Consider the following 23,924-nt stretch of genomic DNA (forward strand, 5'->3'; position numbering starts at 1 on the left):
GCGGGGTGTATGGGGTGATGAGACTGAAGATGGGGTGCGTGGGGTGTATGGGGTGATGAGGAGACTGAGGTTGGGGTATATGGGGGTGATGAGGAGACTGAGGATGGAGTGTGTGGGGTGTATGGGGTGATGAGACTGAGGATGGGGTGCGTGGGGTGTATGGGGGGATGAGATTGAGGATGGGGTGCGTGGGGTGTATGGGGGAGATAAGGAGACTGAGGATGGGTTGCGTGGGGTGTATGGGGTGATGAGGAGACTGAGGATGGAGTGTGTGGGGTGTATGGGGTGATGAGACTGAGGATGGGGTGCGTGGGGTGTATGGGGGGATGAGACTGAGGATGGGGTGCGTGGGGTGTATGGGGGAGATAAGGAGACTGAGGATGGGTTGCGTGGGGTGTATGGGGTGATTCAGTGGTGTATAGTGGTTGGCAGTATTAAATTAATAGAATACAGTGGTTGGCAGTATTATATTCAGGGTACAGTGGTTGGCAGTATTATATTCATGGAGTACAGTGGTTGGCAGTATTATATTCATGGAGTACAGTGGTTGGCAGTATTATATTCATGGAGTACAGTGGTTGGCAGTATTATATTCAGGGTACAGTGGTTGGCAGTATTATAGTCAGGGTACAGTGGTTGGCAGTATTATATTCATGGAGTACAGTGGTTGGCAGTATTATATTCAGGGTACAGTGGTTGGCAGTATTATAGTCAGGGTACAGTGGTTGGCAGTATTATATTCATGAAGTACAGTGGTTGGCAGTATTATATTCAGGGGTACAGTATTTGGCAGTATTATATTCAGGGGTACAGTGGTTGGCAGTATTCAGGGGGTACAGTGGTTGGTAGTATTATATTCAGGGTACAGTATTTGGCAGTATTATATTCAGGGGGTACAGTGGTTGGCAGTATTATATTCAGGGGGTACAGTATTTGGCAAGGTTATAATGATTACTGTCATCATACAGAGGATGAGGATCTACTGACAAATTAAGGAACCAGTTTATTTTAAAATGCCTGGGCCTATTTTTGGTCCCAGTCTGGCCCGGCCTGTAAGTCACTTCTATCACTAAGGATAAGAAGCCAAGGAACCAGGGGGTGCCAAGGGGTGTCGTGCTAAGTCCAGGGGTGCGAATGTAAAGGGGAGCACTGCCCTCTGCATCCCAGCTAGATACGGGTCAGGCTGACCTGGGGGAGTACTCACGGGGCCTGGGCCGCACACTGAGAGGGACAGGGCCACCCGGAGCCCCCCTCAGGAGCCGTTCCATCCACCTGTACTGGACAAGGCAAGTGGCGACACTACACACGCGGGGTAAGTGGAGGCCCCCCCGGTGGGGTCTGGGTACATGAGGGGGCACAGTGCTGGGGGGGGGCCCAGGCACATTCCTTGCACAGGGGCCCTCTGCTGTCTGTGTCCGCCCCTGACTACAAGTAAGTAACGTTTGATCACATATTCTTTTCCGGTTGTGGATGTATAAATGTATTATCCTTCTGCATCAAGGGGCAGTTCACACAGGACCTACTGCGCTGGTGATAACGCTCTGTCTGGGGCCCTGAAGGGACCCGTCTCACCAGGTGGTCTCTCAGTTCCCAGATAAGACATTATCTGGGGGACATGTGAATTCTCTAACCTTCTCGTACCCATCCCTCGGAAGATGCCAGTGTCTCCTGAGGACCCCTGACAATCTGCCTGATAGTCCCGAGAAGGTAAATACGAAGGCCATGAGTGGGGACTGTTACTGCCTTGTCCTGTGTGTGTCGCTTGGTCGTTCATATGTAGTACCTTCTGTTTGCATCGGTCAATTAGGTGTTGACGGTAACCACGTTCTCCAAAATTGGAAGCCATCTTGGCAAGAGCCGGCTCCAACTTATCACCAGAAATTATTATTCTCTTTGCTCTTAAAGGAGTACTCCAGGATGGAAAAATTGTCCTCCATATGGCCGGCAGTAAAAAAAATAAAGAGATACATACCTTCCTTCACTCCTCTGGTAACCCACTCCGGTCTCCGCCGCGATCCTCTTCCTGGTTGCCGGTGGCCGGTGAGTCATACTGCAGCGAAGTCCTGACTCGGCCGGCGATAGGCTAAGCGGCAGTGTGATGTTTTCGGCCCCGGCAGGTGCCGGGGCCGAAAACATCACACTGCCGCTCAGCCTATCGCCGGCCGAGTCGGGACTTTGCTGTGGCCCGTGATTGGCTGAGTGCACTATGAATCACCGACCACCGGCAACCAGGAAGAGGATCGCGGCGGAGACTGGAGTGGGTTACCGGAGGTACTGGGGGAGCGAAGGAAGGTATGTATCTCTTTATTTTTTTTTACTGCCGGCCATATGGAGGGCAATTTTCCATCCCCGAGTACTCCTTTTACATCAGACCCATTGGTTCATGGGGGATGGATGTGTAAAAACTAACGATGACCAGTGATGCCAAGATGGCACCCTCTGGTACAAAGATAGTTTAGATTTTTTCCAGGAAGTCTGAGGTGTCACGTATGTAAGATTTTGTCCGGCTTGTGTATAGACGAAGAACCCTATCTAAAAATATAGAGATGGGACTCGTTGTGGATCCCCTCTCGGACACTATAGGGCACCTGAGAGGGTCCCGCAGCGATTTGTGAATCTTAGGTAACATGTAAAGTTAAGAAGTGATGGGGTTCTGAACCAACAGAAAATCAAACAGTACTTTATCAATAAGTAGTGTCCCTTTAATTGCTCTCTCGTCTTCACATCTAGGGTCAATTTGGACCTTTCGGTAAGTCACCTCATCATTTAATTGTCTAGTGGCTTCCGCAATGTACTGTATTTGGACCTGTCCATTACCACAACTGCCCAACCCTCGCGGATATCTGATCTTTAGACAAATTAGAGTGATATAATGTAAAGGGTCACTTTAAATAATGAACATCCTTTATAAGCAATGTACAGAAAGTGTCCAGAATAGGTGCATGTAATACAGGGGTAAAGTCCCTTGGTACATGGATATCATATTCTTATAGACAATCTACATTGCATTGTGTATTCCGTTCAGTTGTTGGAGGGGATCTCCCCCACGGTCCTCAGAAAACCATCCCGTAGTTGGAGGAGATCCTACTGGAACCAGTCAGATTTGGAGGCTGGACAATAGTTTGAGCCCTTGGCCCTTCTAGTTATAGATCAGATAAGGTGAAATATTTACCACTAGTTTCTTGTGTTCTCCTTCTTTTTGAATGAGATCTTCGGCTGAGTCCCCTTGTGGTTGCGTTGCCCCCTTGTTTTTACTGTATGGTTTATGTCTCCTCCATCTCTTCTGGCCTGTGTCTGTCCAGTCCTGGAGAAGGTGCTGATGTGGAATGTCCTGGTGCGTTGGATTCTGGTGAACCCTGGAGATTATCGTTGGTAGATCCTGGTGCCCGTGTAGTCCTGTTGGTCTTTGGCCCATTTGAGACGTTTGGTTTCTTCTTGTTCATCTAGGTAGATCGGACGTTTTGATGTTTTGGTGAATAAAGCCACATGTTATTCACGGACCCCCGGAGTGCTGATGTCTTTCTACAGTGGATTTATTGGACTTGTAACCAAGTCATCCAGCTTGCACCACCCTAAATTTGTTTTTGCTGCCCATCTCTGATAACTAGATAGATAGATATGAGATAGATAGATAGATAGATATGAGATAGATAGATAGATAGATAGATAGATATGAGATAGATAGATAGATATGAGACAGATAGATAAGACATAGATAAGAGATAGATAGATAGATATGAGATAGATATGAGATAGATATGAGATAGATATGAGATAGATATGAGATAGATAGATATAGATAGATAGATATGAGATAGATAGATGTCAGATAGATAGATATGATATAGATAGATATATAGATAGATATGAGATAGATAGATATGAGATAGATAGATATGAAATAGATATGAGATAGATAGATAGATAGATAGATAGATATGAGATAGATAGATGGATAGATATGAGATAGATAGATATGAGATAGATAGATGGATATGAGATAGATAGATAGATAGATATGAGATAGATAGATAGATAGATATTAGATACATAGATAGATATGAGATAGATATGAGATAGATAGATATTGTCACGATGCCGGCTGGCAGGTAGTGGATCCTCTGTGCCAGAGAGGGATTGGCGTGGACCGTGCTAGTGGACCGGTTCTAAGTCACTACTGGTTTTCACCAGAGCCCGCCGCAAAGCGGGATGGACTTGCTGCGGCGGTAGTGACCAGGTCGTATCCACTAGCAACGGCTCACCTCTCTGGCTGCTGAAGATAGGCGCGGTACAAGGGAGTAGACAAGAGCAAGGTCGGACGTAGCAGAAGGTCAGGGCAGGCAGCAAGGATCGTAGTCAGGGGCAACGGCAGGAGGTCTGGAACACAGGCTAGGAACACACAAGGAAACGCTTTCACTGGCACAATGGCAACAAGATCCGGCGAGGGAGTGCAGGGGAAGTGAGGTATAAATAGGGAGTGCACAGGTGAACACACTAATTAGAACCACTTGCGCCAATCAGCGGCGCAGTGGCCCTTTAAATCGCAGAGACCCGGCGCGCGCGCGCCCTAGGGAGCGGGGCCGCGCGCGCCGGGACAGGACCGACGGAGAGCGAGTCAGGTACGGGAGCCGGGGTGCGCATCGCGAGCGGGCACCACCCGCATCGCGAATCGCATCCCGGCTGGAGGCGGTATCGCAGCGCACCGGGTCAGTGGATCTGACCGGAGCGCTGCAGTAGCGAGAGTGTAGCGAGCGCTCCGGGGAGGAGCGGGGACCCGGAGCGCTCGGCGTAACAGATATGAGATAGATAGATAGATATGAGATAGATAGATATGAGATAGATAGATAGATATGAGAGAGATAGATAGATAGATATAGATAGATAGATATGAGATAGATAGATATGAGATAGATAGATATGAGATAGATAGATATGAAATAGATATGAGATAGATAGATATGAAATAGATATGAGATAGATAGATGGATAGATATGAGATAGATAGATGGATAGATATGAGATAGATAGATATTAGATACATAGATAGATATGAGATAGATATGAGATAGATAGATATGAGATAGATAGATAGATAGATATGAGATAGATAGATATGAGATAGAAAGATAGATATGAGAGAGATAGATAGATATGAGATAGATAGATATGAGATAGACAGATGGATAGATATGAGATAGATAGATATGAGATAGATAGATATGAGATAGATAGATATGAGATAGATAGATAGATAGATAGATAGATAGATATGAGATAGATAGATATGAGATAGATAGATATGAGAGAGATAGATAGATAGATATGAGATAGATAGATATGAGATAGATAGATAGATAGATATGAGATAGATAGATATGAGATAGATAGATAGATAGATAGATATGAGATAGATAGATAGATATGAGAAAGATAGATGGATAGATATGAGATAGATAGATATGAGATAGATAGATATGAGATAGATAGATATGAGATAGATAGATAGATAGATAGATATGAGATAGATAGATAGATAGATATGAGATAGATAGATAGATATGAGATAGATAGATATGAGATAGATAGATAGATAGATATGAGATAGATAGATAGATAGATATGAGATAGATAGATAGATATGAGATAGATGGATATGAGATAGATAGATATGAGATAGATAGATAGATAGATATGAGATAGATAGATATGAGATAGATAGATAATGTTTTGTTGCTTTGTGTTGTTCCATCAGTTTTTGTTGTATTTTTCTTTGCAGGTAACTTAACAGTTTTTTTGCGTCTTAAGAATATTGACGCCCAAGATATTCCTGTGTGGGTGAAGAAGGGCGACCAAGGGAACAAATGGCAGCTAGAGAACCTGCAGCTCAGCCCAACAGCGCCATTCCAGGTGAGGACGTGTACGAGACAACAGAATACATAGAGCTAAAAGAAAGTCCTATGTAACACCACAGATAACAGAGATAACTCTCTGAGTACAGATAATGTATAGATGTGACCTGCAGTCCTATGTAACACCACAGATAACAGTGATAACTCTCTGAGTACAGATAATGTATAGATGTGACCTGCAGTCCTATGTAACACCACAGATAACACAGTGATAACTCTCTGAGTACAGATAATGTATAGATGTGACCTGCAGTCCCATGTAACACCACAGATAACATAGATAACTCTCTGAGTACAGATAATGTAGTAGATGTGACCTGCAGTCCTATGTAACACCACAGATAACAGAGATAACTCTCTGAGTACAGATAATGTATAGATGTGACCTGCAGTCCTATGTAACACCACAGATAACAGAGATAACTCTCTGAGTACAGATAATGTATAGATGTGACCTGCAGTCCTATGTAACACCACAGATAACAGAGATAACTCTCTGAGTACAGATAATGTATAGATGTGACCTGCAGTCCTATGTAACACCACAGATAACAGAGATAACTCTCTGAGTACAGATAATGTATAGATGTGACCTGCAGTCCTATGTAACACCACAGATAACAGTGATAACTCTCTGAGTACAGATAATGTATAGATGAGACCTGCAGTCCTATGTAACACCACAGATAACACAGTGATAACTCTCTGAGTACAGATAATGTATAGATGTGACCTGCAGTCCTATGTAACACCACAGATAACACAGTGATAACTCTCTGAGTACAGATAATGTATAGATGTGACCTGCAGTCCTATGTAACACCACAGATAACAGTGATAACTCTCTGAGTACAGATAATGTATAGATGTGACCTGCAGTCCTATGTAACACCACAGATAACAGTGATAACTCTCTGAGTACAGATAATGTATAGATGTGACCTGCAGTCCTATGTAACACCACAGATAACAGTGATAACTCTCTGAGTACAGATAATGTATAGATGTCACCTGCAGTCCTATGTAACACCACAGATAACACAGTGATAACTCTCTGAGTACAGATAATGTATAGATGTGACCTGCAGTCCTATGTAACACCACAGATAACACAGTGATAACTCTCTGAGTACAGATAATGTATAGATGTCACCTGCAGTCCTATGTAACACCACAGATAACAGTGATAACTCTCTGAGTACAGATAATGTATAGATGTGACCTGCAGTCCTATGTAACACCACAGATAACAGTGATAACTCTATGAGTACATATAATGTATAGATGTGACCTGCAGTCCTATGTAACACCACAGATAACACAGTGATAACTCTCTGAGTACAGATAATGTATAGATGTGACCTGCAGTCCTATGTAACACCACAGATAACACAGTGATAACTCTCTGAGTACAGATAATGTATAGATGTGACCTGCAGTCCTATGTAACACCACAGATAACACAGTGATAACTCTCTGAGTACAGATAATGTATAGATGTGACCTGCAGTCCTATGTAACACCACAGATAACAGTGATAACTCTCTGAGTACAGATAATGTATAGATGTGACCTGCAGTCCTATGTAACACCACAGATAACAGTGATTACTCTCTGAGTACAGATAATGTATAGATGTGACCTGCAGTCCTATGTAACACCACAGATAACACAGTGATAACTCTCTGAGTACAGATAATGTATAGATGTGACCTGCAGTCCTATGTAACACCACAGATAACAGCGATAACTCTCTGAGTACAGATAATGTATAGATGTCACCTGCAGTCCTATGTAACACCACAGATAACAGTGATAACTCTCTGAGTACAGATAATGTATAGATGTGACCTGCAGTCCTATGTAACACCACAGATAACAGTGATAACTCTATGAGTACATATAATGTATAGATGTGACCTGCAGTCCTATGTAACACCACAGATAACACAGTGATAACTCTCTGAGTACAGATAATGTATAGATGTGACCTGCAGTCCTATGTAACACCACAGATAACACAGTGATAACTCTCTGAGTACAGATAATGTATAGATGTGACCTGCAGTCCTATGTAACACCACAGATAACACAGTGATAACTCTCTGAGTACAGATAATGTAGTAGATGTGACCTGCAGTCCTATGTAACACCACAGATAACAGTGATATCTCTCTGAGTACAGATAATGTATAGATGAGACCTGCAGTCCTATGTAACACCACAGATAACAGTGATAACTCTCTGAGTACAGATAATGTATAGATGTGACCTGCAGTCCTATGTAACACCACAGATAACAGTGATAACTCTGAGTACAGATAATGTATAGATGTGACCTGCAGTCCTATGTAACACCACAGATAACAGTGATAACTCTCTGAGTACAGATAATGCATAGTTGTGACCTGCAGTCCTATGTAACACTACAGATAACACAGTGATATCTCTCTGAGTACAGATAATGTATAGATGTGACCTGCAGTCCTATGTAACACCACAGATAACACAGTGATAACTCTCTGAGTACAGATAATGTATAGATGTGACCTGCAGTCCTATGTAACACCACAGATAACACAGTGATAACTCTCTGTGTACAGATAATGTATAGATGTGACCTGCAGTCCTATGTAACACCACAGGTAACAGTGATAACTCTCTGAGTACAGATAATGTATAGATGTGACCTGCAGTCCTATGTAACACCACAGATAACACAGTGATAACTCTCTGAGTACAGATAATGTATAGATGTGACCTGCAGTCCTATGTAACACCACAGATAACAGTGATAACTCTCTGAGTACAGATAATGTATAGATGTGACCTGCAGTCCTATGTAACACCACATATAACACAGTGATAACTCTCTGAGTACAGATAATGTATAGATGTGACCTGCAGTCCTATGTAACAGCACAGATAACACAGTGATAACTCTCTGAGTACAGATAATGTATAGATGTGACCTGCAGTCCTATGTAACACCACAGATAACACAGTGATAACTCTCTGAGTACAGATAATGTATAGATGTGACCTGCAGTCCTATGTAACACCACAGATAACAGTGATATCTCTCTGAGTACAGATAATGTATAGATGTGACCTGCAGTCCTATGTAACACCACAGATAACAGTGATAACTCTCTGAGTACAGATAATGTATAGATGTGACCTGCAGTCCTATGTAACACCACAGATAACAGTGATAACTCTCTGAGTACAGATAATGTATAGATGTGACCTGCAGTCCTATGTAACACCACAGATAACACAGTGATAACTCTCTGAGTACAGATAATGTATAGATGTGACCTGCAGTCCCATGTAACACCACAGATAACACAGTGATAACTCTCTGAGTACAGATAATGTATAGATGTGACCTGCAGTCCTATGTAACACCACAGATAACAGTGATAACTCTCTGAGTACAGATAATGTATAGATGTGACCTGCAGTCCTATGTAACACCACAGATGACACAGTGATAACTCTCTGAGTATAGATAATGTATAGATGTGACCTGCAGTCCTATGTAACACCACAGATAACACAGTGATAACTCTCTGAGTACAGATAATGTATAGATGTGACCTGCAGTCCTATGTAACACCACAGATAACACAGTGATAACTCTCTGAGTACAGATAATGTATAGATGTGACCTGCAGTCCTATGTAACACCACAGATAACACAGTGATATCTCTCTGAGTACAGATAATGTATAGATGTGACCTGCAGTCCTATGTAACACCACAGATAACACAGTGATATCTCTCTGAGTACAGATAATGTATAGATGTGACCTGCAGTCCTATGTAACACCACAGATAACAGTGATTACTCTCTGAGTACAGATAATGTATAGATGTGACCTGCAGTCCTATGTAACACCACAGATAACAGTGATAACTCTGAGTACAGATAATGTATAGATGTCACCTGCAGTCCTATGTAACACCACAGATAACAGTGATAACTCTCTGAGTACAGATAATGTATAGATGTGACCTGCAGTCCTATGTAACACCACAGATAACAGTGATAACTCTCTGAGTACAGATAATGTATAGATGTGACCTGCAGTCCTATGTAACACCACAGATAACAGTGATAACTCTCTGAGTACAGATAATGTATAGATGTGACCTGCAGTCCTATGTAACACCACAGATAACACAGTGATAACTCTCTGAGTACAGATAATGTATAGATGTGACCTGCAGTCCTATGTAACACCACAGATAACACAGTGATAACTCTCTGAGTACAGATAATGTATAGATGTGACCTGCAGTCCTATGTAACACCACAGATAGCAGTGATAACTCTCTGAGTACAGATAATGTATAGATGTGACCTGCAGTCCTATGTAACACCACAGATAACAGTGATAACTCTCTGAGTACAGATAATGTAGTAGATGTGACCTGCAGTCCTATGTAACACCACAGATAACAGTGATAACTCTCTGAGTACAGATAATGTATAGATGTGACCTGCAGTCCTATGTAACACCACAGATGACACAGTGATAACTCTCTGAGTATAGATAATGTATAGATGTGACCTGCAGTCCTATGTAACACCACAGATAACACAGTGATAACTCTCTGAGTACAGATAATGTATAGATGTGACCTGCAGTCCTATGTAACACCACAGATAACAGTGATAACTCTGAGTACAGATAATGTATAGATATGACCTGCAGTCCTATGTAACACCACAGATAACAGTGATAACTCTCTGAGTACAGATAATGTATAGATGTGACCTGCAGTCCTATGTAACACCACAGATAACACAGTGATAACTCTCTGAGTACAGATAATGTATAGATGTGACCTGCAGTCCTATGTAACACCACAGATAACAGTGATAACTCTCTGAGTACAGATAATGTATAGATGTGACCTGCAGTCCTATGTAACACCACAGATAACACAGTGATAACTCTCTGAGTACAGATAATGTATAGATGTTTCCTGCAGTCCTATGTAACACCACAGATAACAGTGATAACTCTCTGAGTACAGATAATGTAGTAGATGTGACCTGCAGTCCTATGTAACACCACAGGTAACACAGTGATAACTCTCTGAGTACAGATAATGTATAGATGTGACCTGCAGTCCTATGTAACACCACAGATAACACAGTGATAACTCTCTGAGTACAGATAATGTATAGATGTGACCTGCAGTCCTATGTAACACCACAGATAGCAGTGATAACTCTCTGAGTACAGATAATGTATAGATGTGACCTGCAGTCCTATGTAACACCACAGATAACAGTGATAACTCTCTGAGTACAGATAATGTAGTAGATGTGACCTGCAGTCCTATGTAACACCACAGATAACACAGTGATAACTCTCTGAGTACAGATAATGTATAGATGTGACCTGCAGTCCTATGTAACACCACAGATAACACAGTGATAATTCTCTGAGTACAGATAATGTATAGATGTGACCTGCAGTCCTATGTAACACCACAGATAACAGTGATAACTCTCTGAGTACATATAATGTATAGATGTGACCTGCAGTCCTATGTAACACCACAGATAAAACAGTGATAACTCTCTGAGTACAGATAATGTATAGATGTGACCTGCAGTCCTATGTAACACCACAGATAACAGTGATAACTCTCTGAGTACAGATAATGTATAGATGTGACCTGCAGTCCTATGTAACACCACAGATAACAGTGATAACTCTCTGAGTACATATAATGTATAGATGTGACCTGCAGTCCTATGTAACACCACAGATAACACAGTGATAACTCTCTGAGTACAGATAATGTATAGATGTGACCTGCAGTCCTATGTAACACCACAGATGATACAGTGATAACTCTCTGAGTACAGATAATGTATAGATGTGACCTGCAGTCCTATGTAACACCACAGATAACTGTGATAACTCTCTGAGTACAGATAATGTAGTAGATGTGACCTGCAGTCCTATGTAACACCACAGATAACACAGTGATAACTTTCTGAGTACAGATAATGTATAGATGTGACCTGCAGTCCTATGTAACACCACAGATAACAGTGATAACTCTCTGAGTACAGATAATGTATAGATGTGACCTGCAGTCCTATGTAACACCACAGATAACAGTGATAACTCTCTGAGTACAGATAATGTATAGATGTGACCTGCAGTCCTATGTAACACCACAGATAACAGTGATAACTCTCTGAGTACAGATAATGTATAGATGTGACCTGCAGTCCTATGTAACACCACAGATAACACAGTGATAACTCTCTGAGTACAGATAATGTAGTAGATGTGACCTGCAGTCCTATGTAACACCACAGATAACAGTGATAACTCTCTGAGTACAGATAATGTATAGATGTGACCTGCAGTCCTATGTAACACCACAGATAACAGTGATAACTCTCTGAGTACAGATAATGTATAGATGTGACCTGCAGTCCTATGTAACACCACAGATAACACAGTGATAACTCTCTGAGTACAGATAATGTAGTAGATGTGACCTGCAGTCCTATGTAACACCACAGATAACAGTGATAACTCTCTGAGTACAGATAATGTATAGATGTGATCTGCAGTCCTATGTAACACCACAGATAACACAGTGATAACTCTCTGAGTACAGATAATGTATAGATGTGACCTGCAGTCCTATGTAACACCACAGATAACACAGTGATAACTCTCTGAGTACAGATAATGTATAGATGTGACCTGCAGTCCTATGTAACATCACAGATAATACAGTGATAACTCTCTGAGTACAGATAATGTATAGATGTGACCTGCAGTCCTATGTAACACCACAGATAACACAGTGATAACTCTCTGAGTACAGATAATGTATAGATGTGACCTGCAGTCCTATGTAACACCACAGATAACACAGTGATAACTCTCTGAGTACAGATAATGTATAGATGTGACCTGCAGTCCTATGTAACACCACAGATAACAGTGATAACTCTCTGAGTACAGATAATGTATAGATGTGACCTGCAGTCCTATGTAACACCACAGATAACACAGTGATAACTCTCTGAGTACAGATAATGTATAGATGTCACCTGCAGTCCTATGTAACACCACAGATAACAGTGATAACTCTCTGAGTACAGATAATGTAGTAGATGTGACCTGCAGTCCTATGTAACACCACAGATAACACAGTGATTACTCTCTGAGTACAGATAATGTATAGATGTGACCTGCAGTCCTATGTAACACCCCAGATAACACAGTGATAACTCTCTGAGTACAGATAATGTATAGATGTGACCTGCAGTCCTATGTAACACCACAGATAACAGTGATAACTCTCTGAGTACAGATAATGTATAGATGTGACCTGCAGTCCTATGTAACACCACAGATAACACAGTGATATCTCTCTGAGTACAGATAATGTATAGATGTGACCTGCAGTCCTATGTAACACCACAGATAACACAGTGATATCTCTCTGAGTACAGATAATGTATAGATGTGACCTGCAGTCCTATGTAACACCACAGATAACAGTGATAACTCTCTGAGTACAGATAATGTATAGATGTGACCTGCAGTCCTATGTAACACCACAGATAACAGTGATCACTCTGAGTACAGATAATGTATAGATGTGACCTGCAGTCCTATGTAACACCACAGACAACACAATGATAACTCTCTGAGTACAGATAATGTATAGATGTGACCTGCAGTCCTATGTAACACCACAGATAACACAGTGATAACTCTCTGAGTACAGATAATGTATAGATGTGACCTGCAGTCCTATGTAACACCACAGATAACACAGTGATAACTCTCTGAGTACAGATAATGTATAGATGTGACCTGCAGTCCTATGTAACACCACAGACAACACAATGATAACTCTCTGAGTACAGATAATGTATAGATGTGACCTGCAGTCCTATGTAACACGATAGATCACTCTCCATCTGATTGGTCGCTCAGCTCTGCTTCATCTCTAGGTCCTGATTCTGGCTTCGCTTTTTGTTTAATTAATATAATTTCAGTTTCTTTTCCTCTAAGAATATAGAAAATAATAAATATTTCCCTAATAAAATCCTAATGTAGAAGAAACATCTGAGACATAACGGTGATAAATGGCGCAGTCTCCACCATCATATTATGGCTGCGGCTCGTGAACAGCGAATATATATAAGTAATATCGTCCTGTCACCGGCCGTCGCCTCAAATAGTCAAAGCATAAAAGCTGAAATGCTCCGAATGTTAAAATATTTAATACAGAATCAATCGCGGCAGCGGCCGGAGCGACATCACATTTATTGTCCGCTCTGCTACACCGCGCAGGAACAGGAGAGACAATGCCCACATTATCATACAGTGACAAAGCAGCTGAGGTGTGTATGATGAGGTTCTGCAGCAGCTGAGGTGTGTATGATGAGGTTCTGCAGCAGCTGAGGAGTGTATTGTGAGGTTCTGCAGCAGCTGAGGAGTGTATTATGAGGTTTTGCAGCAGCTGTGGTGTGTATGATAAGGTTCTGCAGCAGCTGATGTGTGTATTATGAGGTTCTGCAGCAGTTGTGGTGTGTATGATGAGGTTCTGCAGTAGCTGAGGAGTGTATTATGAGGTTCTGCAGCAGCTGATGTGTGTATGATAAGGTTCTGCAGCAGCTGAGGTGTGTATTATGAGGTTCTGTAGAAGCTGATGTGTGTATTATGAGGTTCTGCAGCAGCTAAGGTATGTATTATGAGGTTCTACACAAGCTGAGAAGTGTATTATGAGGTTATGCAGCAGCTGAGGAGTGTAATGTGAGGTTCTGCAGCAGCTGATGTGTGTATTTTGAGGTTCTGCAGCAGCTGAGGAGTGTATTATGAGGTTCTGCAGCAGCTGAGGTGTGTATTATGATGTTCTGCAGCAGCTAATGTGTGTGGTATGAGGTTCTGCAGCAGCTAATGTGTGTGGTATGAGGTTCTGCAGCAGCTGGGGTGTGTATTATGATGAATACTAGAAGGAGCCCTGGGCAGCCATCATTCCTGTGGACAGTCACCTCTGAGTCCTGGATCCAGTGGAGTACAAACCATCGGGCCCTGGAGGGAAGGGGCCCGACCTAGACTGTTGCCATCACCTTGTCTATTGGGTGCTGAGAACCTGCGCAGAACTCTCCACAATACTACAAATATAGAGGTGTAGAGTGAACCCAGGGGTCCTAGTGATGGAGGGAGAACCAGAATGAGGGCCCAATAGATGTTCTCCCGTCTGACACTGCGCCCACTATATGATCCGACCTTCAGGGAGAAATCATGAACCGTGATCCCAGTCATCATGGCCTCATATAAGGGAAGGAGAGGAACATCTTCTCACTATGATCAGCGATATTACGAAGCCTCTGAAGTTCACCGACCTTTACTGAATCCATTCTAATCTTGTTTATGGTCGCGGTTTATTTTCTCACCGCAATTATGGATAATTGTCCTGGAACATTGCAGAGTCCGGATGTGAGGGAGCGGATTAATCTCTATACTATACCGCACGGCGCGGGAGGAAGGTCACGCCTGGAGGGATTCATTAGGAAAATAGATTTGTTGTCTTCTCCTTCTGAATGAAATAAATGGAGATCAAGAAGCGGAGGGATCAGAGCCAAGAGACACGGAACTCAGAGACCCAGAGCAGAGATAACCTAGAGCTAAGAGATCTAGAACCAAGAAAACGCCACAGCCAAGAGAACTAGAGCTGAGAGTCCCAGAGCAGAGATAACCTAGAACTAAGAGATCTAGAACCAAGAAAATGTCAGAGCCAAGAGAACTAGAACTAAGAGTCCCAGAGCAGAGATAACCTAGAGCTAAGAGATCTCGAACCAAGAAAATGTCAGAGTCAAGAGACACAGAACTCAGAGACCCAGAGCAGAGATAACCTAGAGCTAAGAGATCTAGAACCAAGAAAACGTCACAGCCAAGAGAACTAGAGCTGAGAGTCCCAGAGCAGAGATAACCTAGAACTAAGAGATCTAGAACCAAGAAAATGTCAGAGCCAAGAGAACTAGAACTAAGAGTCCCAGAGCAGAGATAACCTAGAGCTAAGAGATCTCGAACCAAGAAAATGTCAGAGCCAAGAGACACGGAACTCAGAGACCCAGAGCAGAGATAACCTAGAGCTAAGAGATCTAGAACCAAGCAAATGTCAGAGCCAAGAGACACGGAACTCAGAGACCCAGAGCAGAAATAACCTAGAGCTAAGAGATCTAGAACCAGGAAAATGTCAGAGCCAAGAGAACTAGAGCTAAGAGTCCCAGAGCAGAGATAACCTAGGGCTAAGAGATCTCGAACCAAGAAAATGTCAGAGCCAAGAGACACGGAACTCAGAGACCCAGAGCAGAGATAACCTAGAGCTAAGAGATCTAGAACCAAGCAAATGTCAGAGCCAAGAGACACATAACTCAGAGACCCAGAGCAGAAATAACCTAGAGCTAAGAGATCTAGAACCAGGAAAAAGTCAGAGCCAAGAGAACTAGAGCTAAGAGTCCCAGAGCAGAGATAACCTAGAGCTAAGAGATCTCGAACCAAGAAAATGTCAGAGCAGAGAGACACGGAACTCAGAGACCCAGAGCAGAGATAACCTAGAGCTAAGAGATCTAGAACCAAGAAAATGTCAGAGCCAAGAGACACAGAACTCAGAGACCCAGAGCAGAGATAACCTAGAGCTAAGAGATCTAGAACCAAGAAGTCACAGCCAAGAGAACTAGAGCTAAGAGTACCAGAGCAGAAATAACCTAGAGCGAAGAGATCTAGAACCAAGAAAATTTGCGAGCAAAGAGAACTAGAGCTAAGAGTCCCAGAACAGGGATACACAGAATTAAGAGATCTAGAACTAAGAAAAAGTCAGAGCAGAGATAACCTAGAGGTAACAGATCTATAACCAAGAAAGAAGAGAACCAGCAGAACCAAAAGATCCAGCTTAGATATAAGGTGGCTCAAAGAGACCGCTAAGACAAAAAAAAAACATTAGATCCAGACCTGAGAGACCCAAAACTGAGAGTCCCAGGGCCAAGAGCCCCAGAAGTGAGGGGCCCAGAGCTACAAGAACCACGTGTTTAAGAGCTGACAATTCAAAACTAAAAAAGATCCATAACTGAGAATCATGATTAAGAGATCTAGAGCTTAGAGAACCACATTTTTGAGATTTTGTACCAAGGGTCCCAGAGCTATGAGATCTGGAACAGAGTGATCCAGAACAGAGACCCAAATTTAAGAGTAAAAGAGCCAAGAGACCCAAAGGAGCCCGAACCAAAAGATCAAGAGCTGAAAGACCCAGAGCTTTTAGGCCCAACGTTGAGAGACCTAGAAACAATGAAACCCATAGCTGAGAGACTCAAGGAACCCGGATCTGAGAGAACCAAGGCTAAGAGATCAGGGGCAGCAAGACCTATAGCTAAGAGAGAGATCTATAGCTATGGTGGCCTGGAGCCAAAAGACTCAGAGCTAAGAGACCAAAAGCTAAGAGACAGTGTACCAGGAGCCCAAAAGTCAGGAAATCTAGAGATGAGAGATCCAGAGCAAAGAGATGAAGTGCTGGGAAGTCCTAGCATTAAGAGACATATTTAAGAAACCAAAAGAAAAGAGATTTAAAGACAAAGGAGATCCAGAGCCGAGTGACCCAGAGCTGGAAGGTCCAAAACTAAGAGGTCCAGAGCTAAGAAACTCAGAGTCAAGAGATCAAGAGCAAAGAGACCCAGAGCTGGGAGATCCAAAGCTCAGAGGTCCTCAGCTGAGACATAGAGTTAAAAGACCAAGAACTAGGAGGTCCAGAGCTAAGAAACTCACAGATGAGAGATCTAGAGCCATGAGGTCCAAAAACTAAGAGTTTTAGAGCTGAGAGATTTAAAACTAAGAGACCCAGAACTAGGAGATCCAAAGCTAAGAGTGGAACCACACAACACAGGGAGTGTTGTCATGGGGGCCATCAGAGAAGAGATTAGGTAAAAAGATGACAATGGAGAATCACATTTCTAAGGCCACAGTAGGTGACCAAGTAACCCGGAGCCAAAAGAATTAGAATTAAGAGACAGAAAACTGAGACACTGTGCCAAGAGCCCAACATTAAGAGATCTAGAGATGTGAGATCCAGAGCAAAGAGATGAAGTGCTGGGAGACCTAGCATTAAGAGACCTAGATTTTAGAAACTGAAAGATAAGAGATTTAGATGCAAGAAAAATCCAGAGCTGAGTGACCCAGAGCTGGAAGATCCAAAGCTAAGAGGTCCAGAGTTAGGAGACTCGGAGTCCAGAGTTCCAGAGCCAAGAGACCCAGGGCTGGGAGATCTAAAGCTAAGAGGTCCCAAACTGAGGCATGTAGCATTGAAAGACCCAGAACTAGGGCACTCAGACTAGAGATCTAGAGCTAGGAGATCCAAATCTAAGAGCTTAGGAGTTCAAATGTAAAACTAAAGAGACCCAGAATTAGAAGATCCAAAGCTAAGAGCTTCAATGCTGAGAGATGTAGGGCTAAGGGACCCGGAACCAAGGGATCCAGGGCTAAGAAGCTCAGAGTCAAGAGATCGAGAGCAAGAGACCCAGAACTAGAAAGTCCAGAGCTAAAAGGTGCAGAGTTGAAAGGTCTAGAGCTAGGAGATCCAAAGCTAAGAGCTTCAGAGCTGAGAGACCCAGAACCAAGAGATCTAGAAGAACCACACAGCACAGGGACGCTTGTCTTAGAGGCCGGTCTGGAGAAGAGCTTCTGTGATAAGATGATACTGAGGATTCACATTTCTGAGGTTACAGTAGGTGGCCGGTCTGGAGAAGTCGACTCTTTTCTTGTCGGAGTTATTCCTAAAATCAACATGGCGCCTGTGTACTGAAAAAGTGTCCCCGCCATCAGCAGAAGCTCCGATGTCTTCAGGATAAAACAGCAGATTATGGTTTAGAGTAACATTTCATGCTCCAGCACAACTTTCGGAAGCTTATTACTTAACAAAGCCCCCGAGACGCCTCCCCCCTCCCGGACGCGCAGGTAGCGATGGCCGCGGCCGCCTCCTCAGCTCAGTCTCATTGTTATTGTTTCTTCTCCTGGAATTATGTAAAATCTCGCCGGTATTATTCGCGGGTGACATTTGCTTCTGTAGGAAATAAATCTTTCTGGGGATTAATCTTGAATCTGGATACGCTCGCCGAGTCCGGAATGTATCTGACTTTAATATGATGAATGGGAAATGTATTCCTGTCCTGGTTGGTTCCTAATGACGGACATTGTATTGACCTCGGGTCTTTTTCTCCTCCCCCCACCAGATCGTGTTCGAATGCGTGATTGGAAAAGGCGTGGAGGGAGACATGGCCATCGATGACGTCACGATAAAGAAGGGAGAGTGTCCGAAAAGACAGATTCCCCCAACAAAAGGTGAGGCCACCATCATAACCTTCTTCTTCCTTCACTCATCCACCAGTGGTCTCCAAACTGTGGACCTCCAGCTGTGATAAAACTACAACTCTGAGCAAGTCGGGCTTGCTCGGGGTTGTAGTTTTGTCACCGCTGGTGAACAGATGAGTCTGGAGGATCAGTGGAGTCTGGAGAAAGGGACAGATGAGTCTGGAGGGGGCGGGGGTCTAGATAGGACAGAGGAATCTGGAATGTGGGGACAGAGTAGTCTGGAGTAGGAGGAGAAGGTGGACTGGGGAGTATGGAATGAGGAGGACATAGGAATCTGGAGAGGATAGAGGAGTCTTGCAGCAGCTTTCAACTCTTTCCTCATAGAGAACACATGCACAGTCAGCTGAGTCAGGTGTTCATGTATATGTGAGGATCAGGAATGATAGTTGCCATCTGAATGCCCAAACCATGCAACAAAAAGGTGGGGCACATGTCTCATGTTCCCTGCCCACAGTCCTTCCTCTAATGCATCTATTTAAATCTTAAAAACATATACAGGTCTCAACGTGTTTCTTCCTATAAATAAACATAAGGTTCATCAGGGGACCAGTATTAAAGAAAATGATCTCCCAGGGGATTTAATTAGACTTATAAGTGAGTTGGGGTCAGTTCACACTATGTGCAGTTCTGATGCGATTTTTTACACAAAGTATATCTGTTTTTAAATGTTGCCACTAGGAGAAAGTGATTTGACCTATAATCGCAATCGAGGTGTTATATGAAGATTTGAAGTCTTTAGGCCGTGTTTACATGTTGGAATTTTTATACTGTATTTTGGCTGTTTTTGCACCATTTTCCAAAATCGATGCAAAATGACACTAACCGTGATTTGCTGTAAATGTCACCATTTTGGTAAAATCTTAGTTACATTTCACCTGTTCAAAGTTTCTGCTCTTGTGGCCATAAAGTGTAATGGAGTTTCATCTCTTTTTGCAGCAGTAGCGGCGCCCAGCAGCGCCCCCCATCACCCCGTCTCAGGACTCCTCCTCTGGCTCGTATCTTTCCTCCTCTTCGTGCTCCTGAGATGATACAAAGCGCCTGGATCTGCTGGATTCCCACCGAGGCCTCCCCCCCCCAAAACCTTCTGCCCTTTCCTCCTCTTTCCTTCTTCACGACACACACCAAAGTGTCCAGATGTTACCAAAGACCGGCGAGCATGACTGCTTGAAGGACCCCACAACGGACTGAGGGATCCCTTTAAGAAGATCATTGCGTCTTACAATACGAGGGGAGAGAACAAAAAAAAAACTCAAGAAGGAATTACTAAAAGGCGAGAGACGAAGACGATAGGGACGCGATAAGACTAAATACTGGGAGATGTTCAGACGTCCACACGGGGGATGTGGAATAAAAATAATCATAAAAAATATACTGAACTGTATGGAAAATATAAGCACAAATATTTCTATAGAGACTGTGGAGACCGTGGCTGGGAGAATGTTACTCTGCCCCGGGGCAGGGACCTTGTAGGACACGTTCCGGCCTCTGTCTATGATTTTCTAAGTAGATCCCTTGCGTGCTGCTCAATGTCATATAAGCTCATGTATGCTCATGCCAGATGCATGTCCTTCTGAGTTCATATGTTCATCTATGTCCATGTAATCACGTGTCCGTCCCATCACAGACTCCATTCCTGACATCCCTGGTCATCCAGAGAGCGCAGACCCTCCAAAGGGACAACAATGATTGTAGACTGTAGTTCTGAGCTCATTCTAGGTCTTCTCATGGACCATTCTAGGTCTTCTCATGGACCATTTTAGGTTATCTCATGGACCATTCTAGGTTATCTCATGGACCATTCTAGGTCTTCTTATGGACGGGGTCATCGCGCCATGAGCCCATGTATTGAGCTCGATCGGTCAGAAGGGGCCGAGGCCTGGAGACCGCCAACAGCTTGCTGCATTAGGCATCTATTATAGAGGGGTATGTACAATGGCGGCTGCAGAGTATCCAGCTAATATTTAGTGGTTTATCTATATCCTGACACATAAACGTTTAGCGTCTCCACCAACAAAAAGTGCCCAATAGAAACCCAGGTATATGTGTGTTGACTACCACACCCACCATCCATCCAGACCCGTCACCATCCGTCATTCACCATGACTCATAGTTTTCCGCAGGGGACAGAGGTCATCTGATCTATAGGATGACATTTAGAATATTGTTACCAAATCTGAAAAAATTTTAAATAAACTGGTATCCTTTTCTATCAGCGTCTGTCCTGTGTGTAATCAGCAGAATATGGGACATAATATGGTGAACGGCGGGAGCAAGGAGTTTATAGGGGAGCGTCCCCCAAGCTGCAAAACTACAACTCCAATTATGATGAGCGTCGCAGTTTTGTCAGGTCATGATGGGAGTTGCAGAACTACACAAAAAAACTGGTGCAAAACTTTTACAACTCTTAATAATGTTGCAAAACTATCACTCCCAACATGGCAAAGCTGTAAAACTTCAAAAATTATTATTATTATTATAAAATTACTAATGTTGGAAAACCTTAACTCCCATCATGCCTTGACAAAAGTGTTGCACAAACTACAGTGTTGTAAACCTTTTACAACTTTTATAAATGTAGCAAAACTGTTACTGTTTTGCAGGGCGTGATGGATGTTTTTGTAACTGCTGTTGGGGCTAAAAAATGTCAAATTTACCCCTAAATACTTTGGCCACACCTCCTAGTCCTACAGTACCTCTGAACACTCTGCTAACACCTCCAAACTCCTCCCCTAAGCACTCTAGAAACACCTCCAAACTCCTCCCCTAATCACCCTGATCACTCTATATATTGTTACTCTGTTATACCAGGGATAAATAGTGGAACTCCCCTTTAAATTATGTTGACTCTTCTGTGTAATAGCGGTAAGTGGATCTTATCTGGTCACACCTCCAAACCCCACCCAAAAACACTATTGTCACAACTCCAAACCCCACCCCTGAACTCTCTGGTCACACCTCCAAAGCCCCACCCCTGAATACTCAGGTCACACCTCTATATAAACCCCACCCCTGAATACTCAGGTCACACCTCTATCTAAACCCCACCCCTGAATACTCTGGTCACACCTCTATCTAAACCCCACCCCTGAATACTGTAGTCTAATCTCCAAACCCTACCCCTGAATACTCTGGTCTCACCTCCAAACCACACCCTTGAATACCCTGGCAACACCTCCAAACTACACCCTTGAATACCCTGGCCACACCTCCAAACCCACCTACGAATACTGTGGCCATACTGGTGCTAATATTCATTGCAGCTCCCCATTAAATTAGAAGACCCACTTGCACAGGCAGAACTAAACATTTGCCACAATGCTGCCCTCTGCTGTCAGGGAGGGGTACTGTTTGAGGTGACCAGCCACCATCCACACCTCTCTTTGAACCATGGACCCTTATTTAAGCATCAGCTACTCCTCTATGTATTGCCACTGCTCTGTTATACCAGCAATATTTAGTGGACTGCCCCTTTAAATGATGGTGACTCTTCTGTGTAATAGCGATGAGCGGCTTGTGAAATAAAAGAGAGTTAATGTAAATAATCACAACGCCTTCCCGGATTTTACTGTTTGCAGAGAACTATATGGGAAATCGTTGAAGGTAATGAAGGCCGGAGAGGAGGAGCTCAATAAAAGAACAGGATTACCCATTAATCAGGGGGTTCCCGGCACTGCTGCAGTGTGAATTCAGCTCTGGGTGATGGGAATGATGGAGCAATCACCACTGGGTCCTAGAGGCCCCATCATCATTATCTGTAGGTTGCAGGGTAGCTTGGGGAATTATTGGGGTACTATTACTGTCATTATAATAAAGGACAGGGGTCTCCAAACTGTGCACCTCCAGATGTTGCTACAACTCCCAGCATGCCTGGACTGCCACACAGTTTGGAGACCTCTGCTATAGGACATTGAGGCAGTGTCTGACTGTGATTTATTTGTATTATGTGTTATTCTCCAATCACACTCAAAGCTGCATTCACTGCTTCATTGGATTGTGGGATAAATAGTGTTTTCCCCACACTCAGCTGGCCATACAGTGGTGAAACATGATCTAAAAAGCACAATCACACACTCCGCCAACAGGGGGCAACAGTGAGAGGTGATGTCCTGCCATCTGTCAGCATGAATGCAGCTCTGGATGTCACCGGAGTAAAAGAAATATGATAGGAGCTTTGAGTGTGACAAGAGTATAAAACACCAAGGTATACAAGATTAATACAAATTATCTGCATATCAACTCGGTGAAGTGTACTACTAATGGGTGTAATATTGCTCTGCATACATAAGGGGTGTGATACTACTCTGCATACATAAGGGCGTGATACTACTCTGCATAAATATAAGAGGTATGATACTACTCTGCATAAATATAAGAGGTGTGATACTACTCTGCATACATAAGGGCGTGATACTACTCTGCATAAATATAAGAGGTATGATACTACTCTGCATAAATATAAGAGGTGTGATACTACTCTGCATACATAAGGGCGTGATACTACTCTGCATAAATATAAGAGGTGTGATACTACTCTGCATAAATATAAGAGGTGTGATACTACTCTGCATAAATATAAGAGGTGTGA

General features: G+C 43.1%; 1 protein-coding gene across 3 annotated transcripts in view; it reads left to right on the forward strand.

The window, feature by feature from the left end:
- Positions 1–21,546, forward strand: part of MDGA1 (MAM domain containing glycosylphosphatidylinositol anchor 1) — a 429,239-nt gene extending 407,693 nt beyond the window's left edge. For 2 of the 3 annotated variants that reach the window (XM_056568670.1, XM_056568672.1), the window contains 3 exons: positions 5,777–5,907; positions 19,201–19,309; positions 20,276–21,546. In XM_056568670.1, the coding sequence (XP_056424645.1) occupies positions 5,777–5,907; positions 19,201–19,309; positions 20,276–20,367 (332 nt within the window). In that variant the 3' untranslated portion in view covers positions 20,368–21,546. The remainder of the gene's footprint in view (positions 1–5,776; positions 5,908–19,200; positions 19,310–20,275) is intronic. The other variant, XM_056568671.1, reaches the window with a different exon arrangement.
- Positions 21,547–23,924: the final 2,378 nt, after the last annotated feature.

The sequence above is a fragment of the Hyla sarda genome, chromosome 3 (genome assembly GCF_029499605.1).
Source record: "Hyla sarda isolate aHylSar1 chromosome 3, aHylSar1.hap1, whole genome shotgun sequence".
Lineage (NCBI taxonomy): Eukaryota > Metazoa > Chordata > Amphibia > Anura > Hylidae > Hyla > Hyla sarda.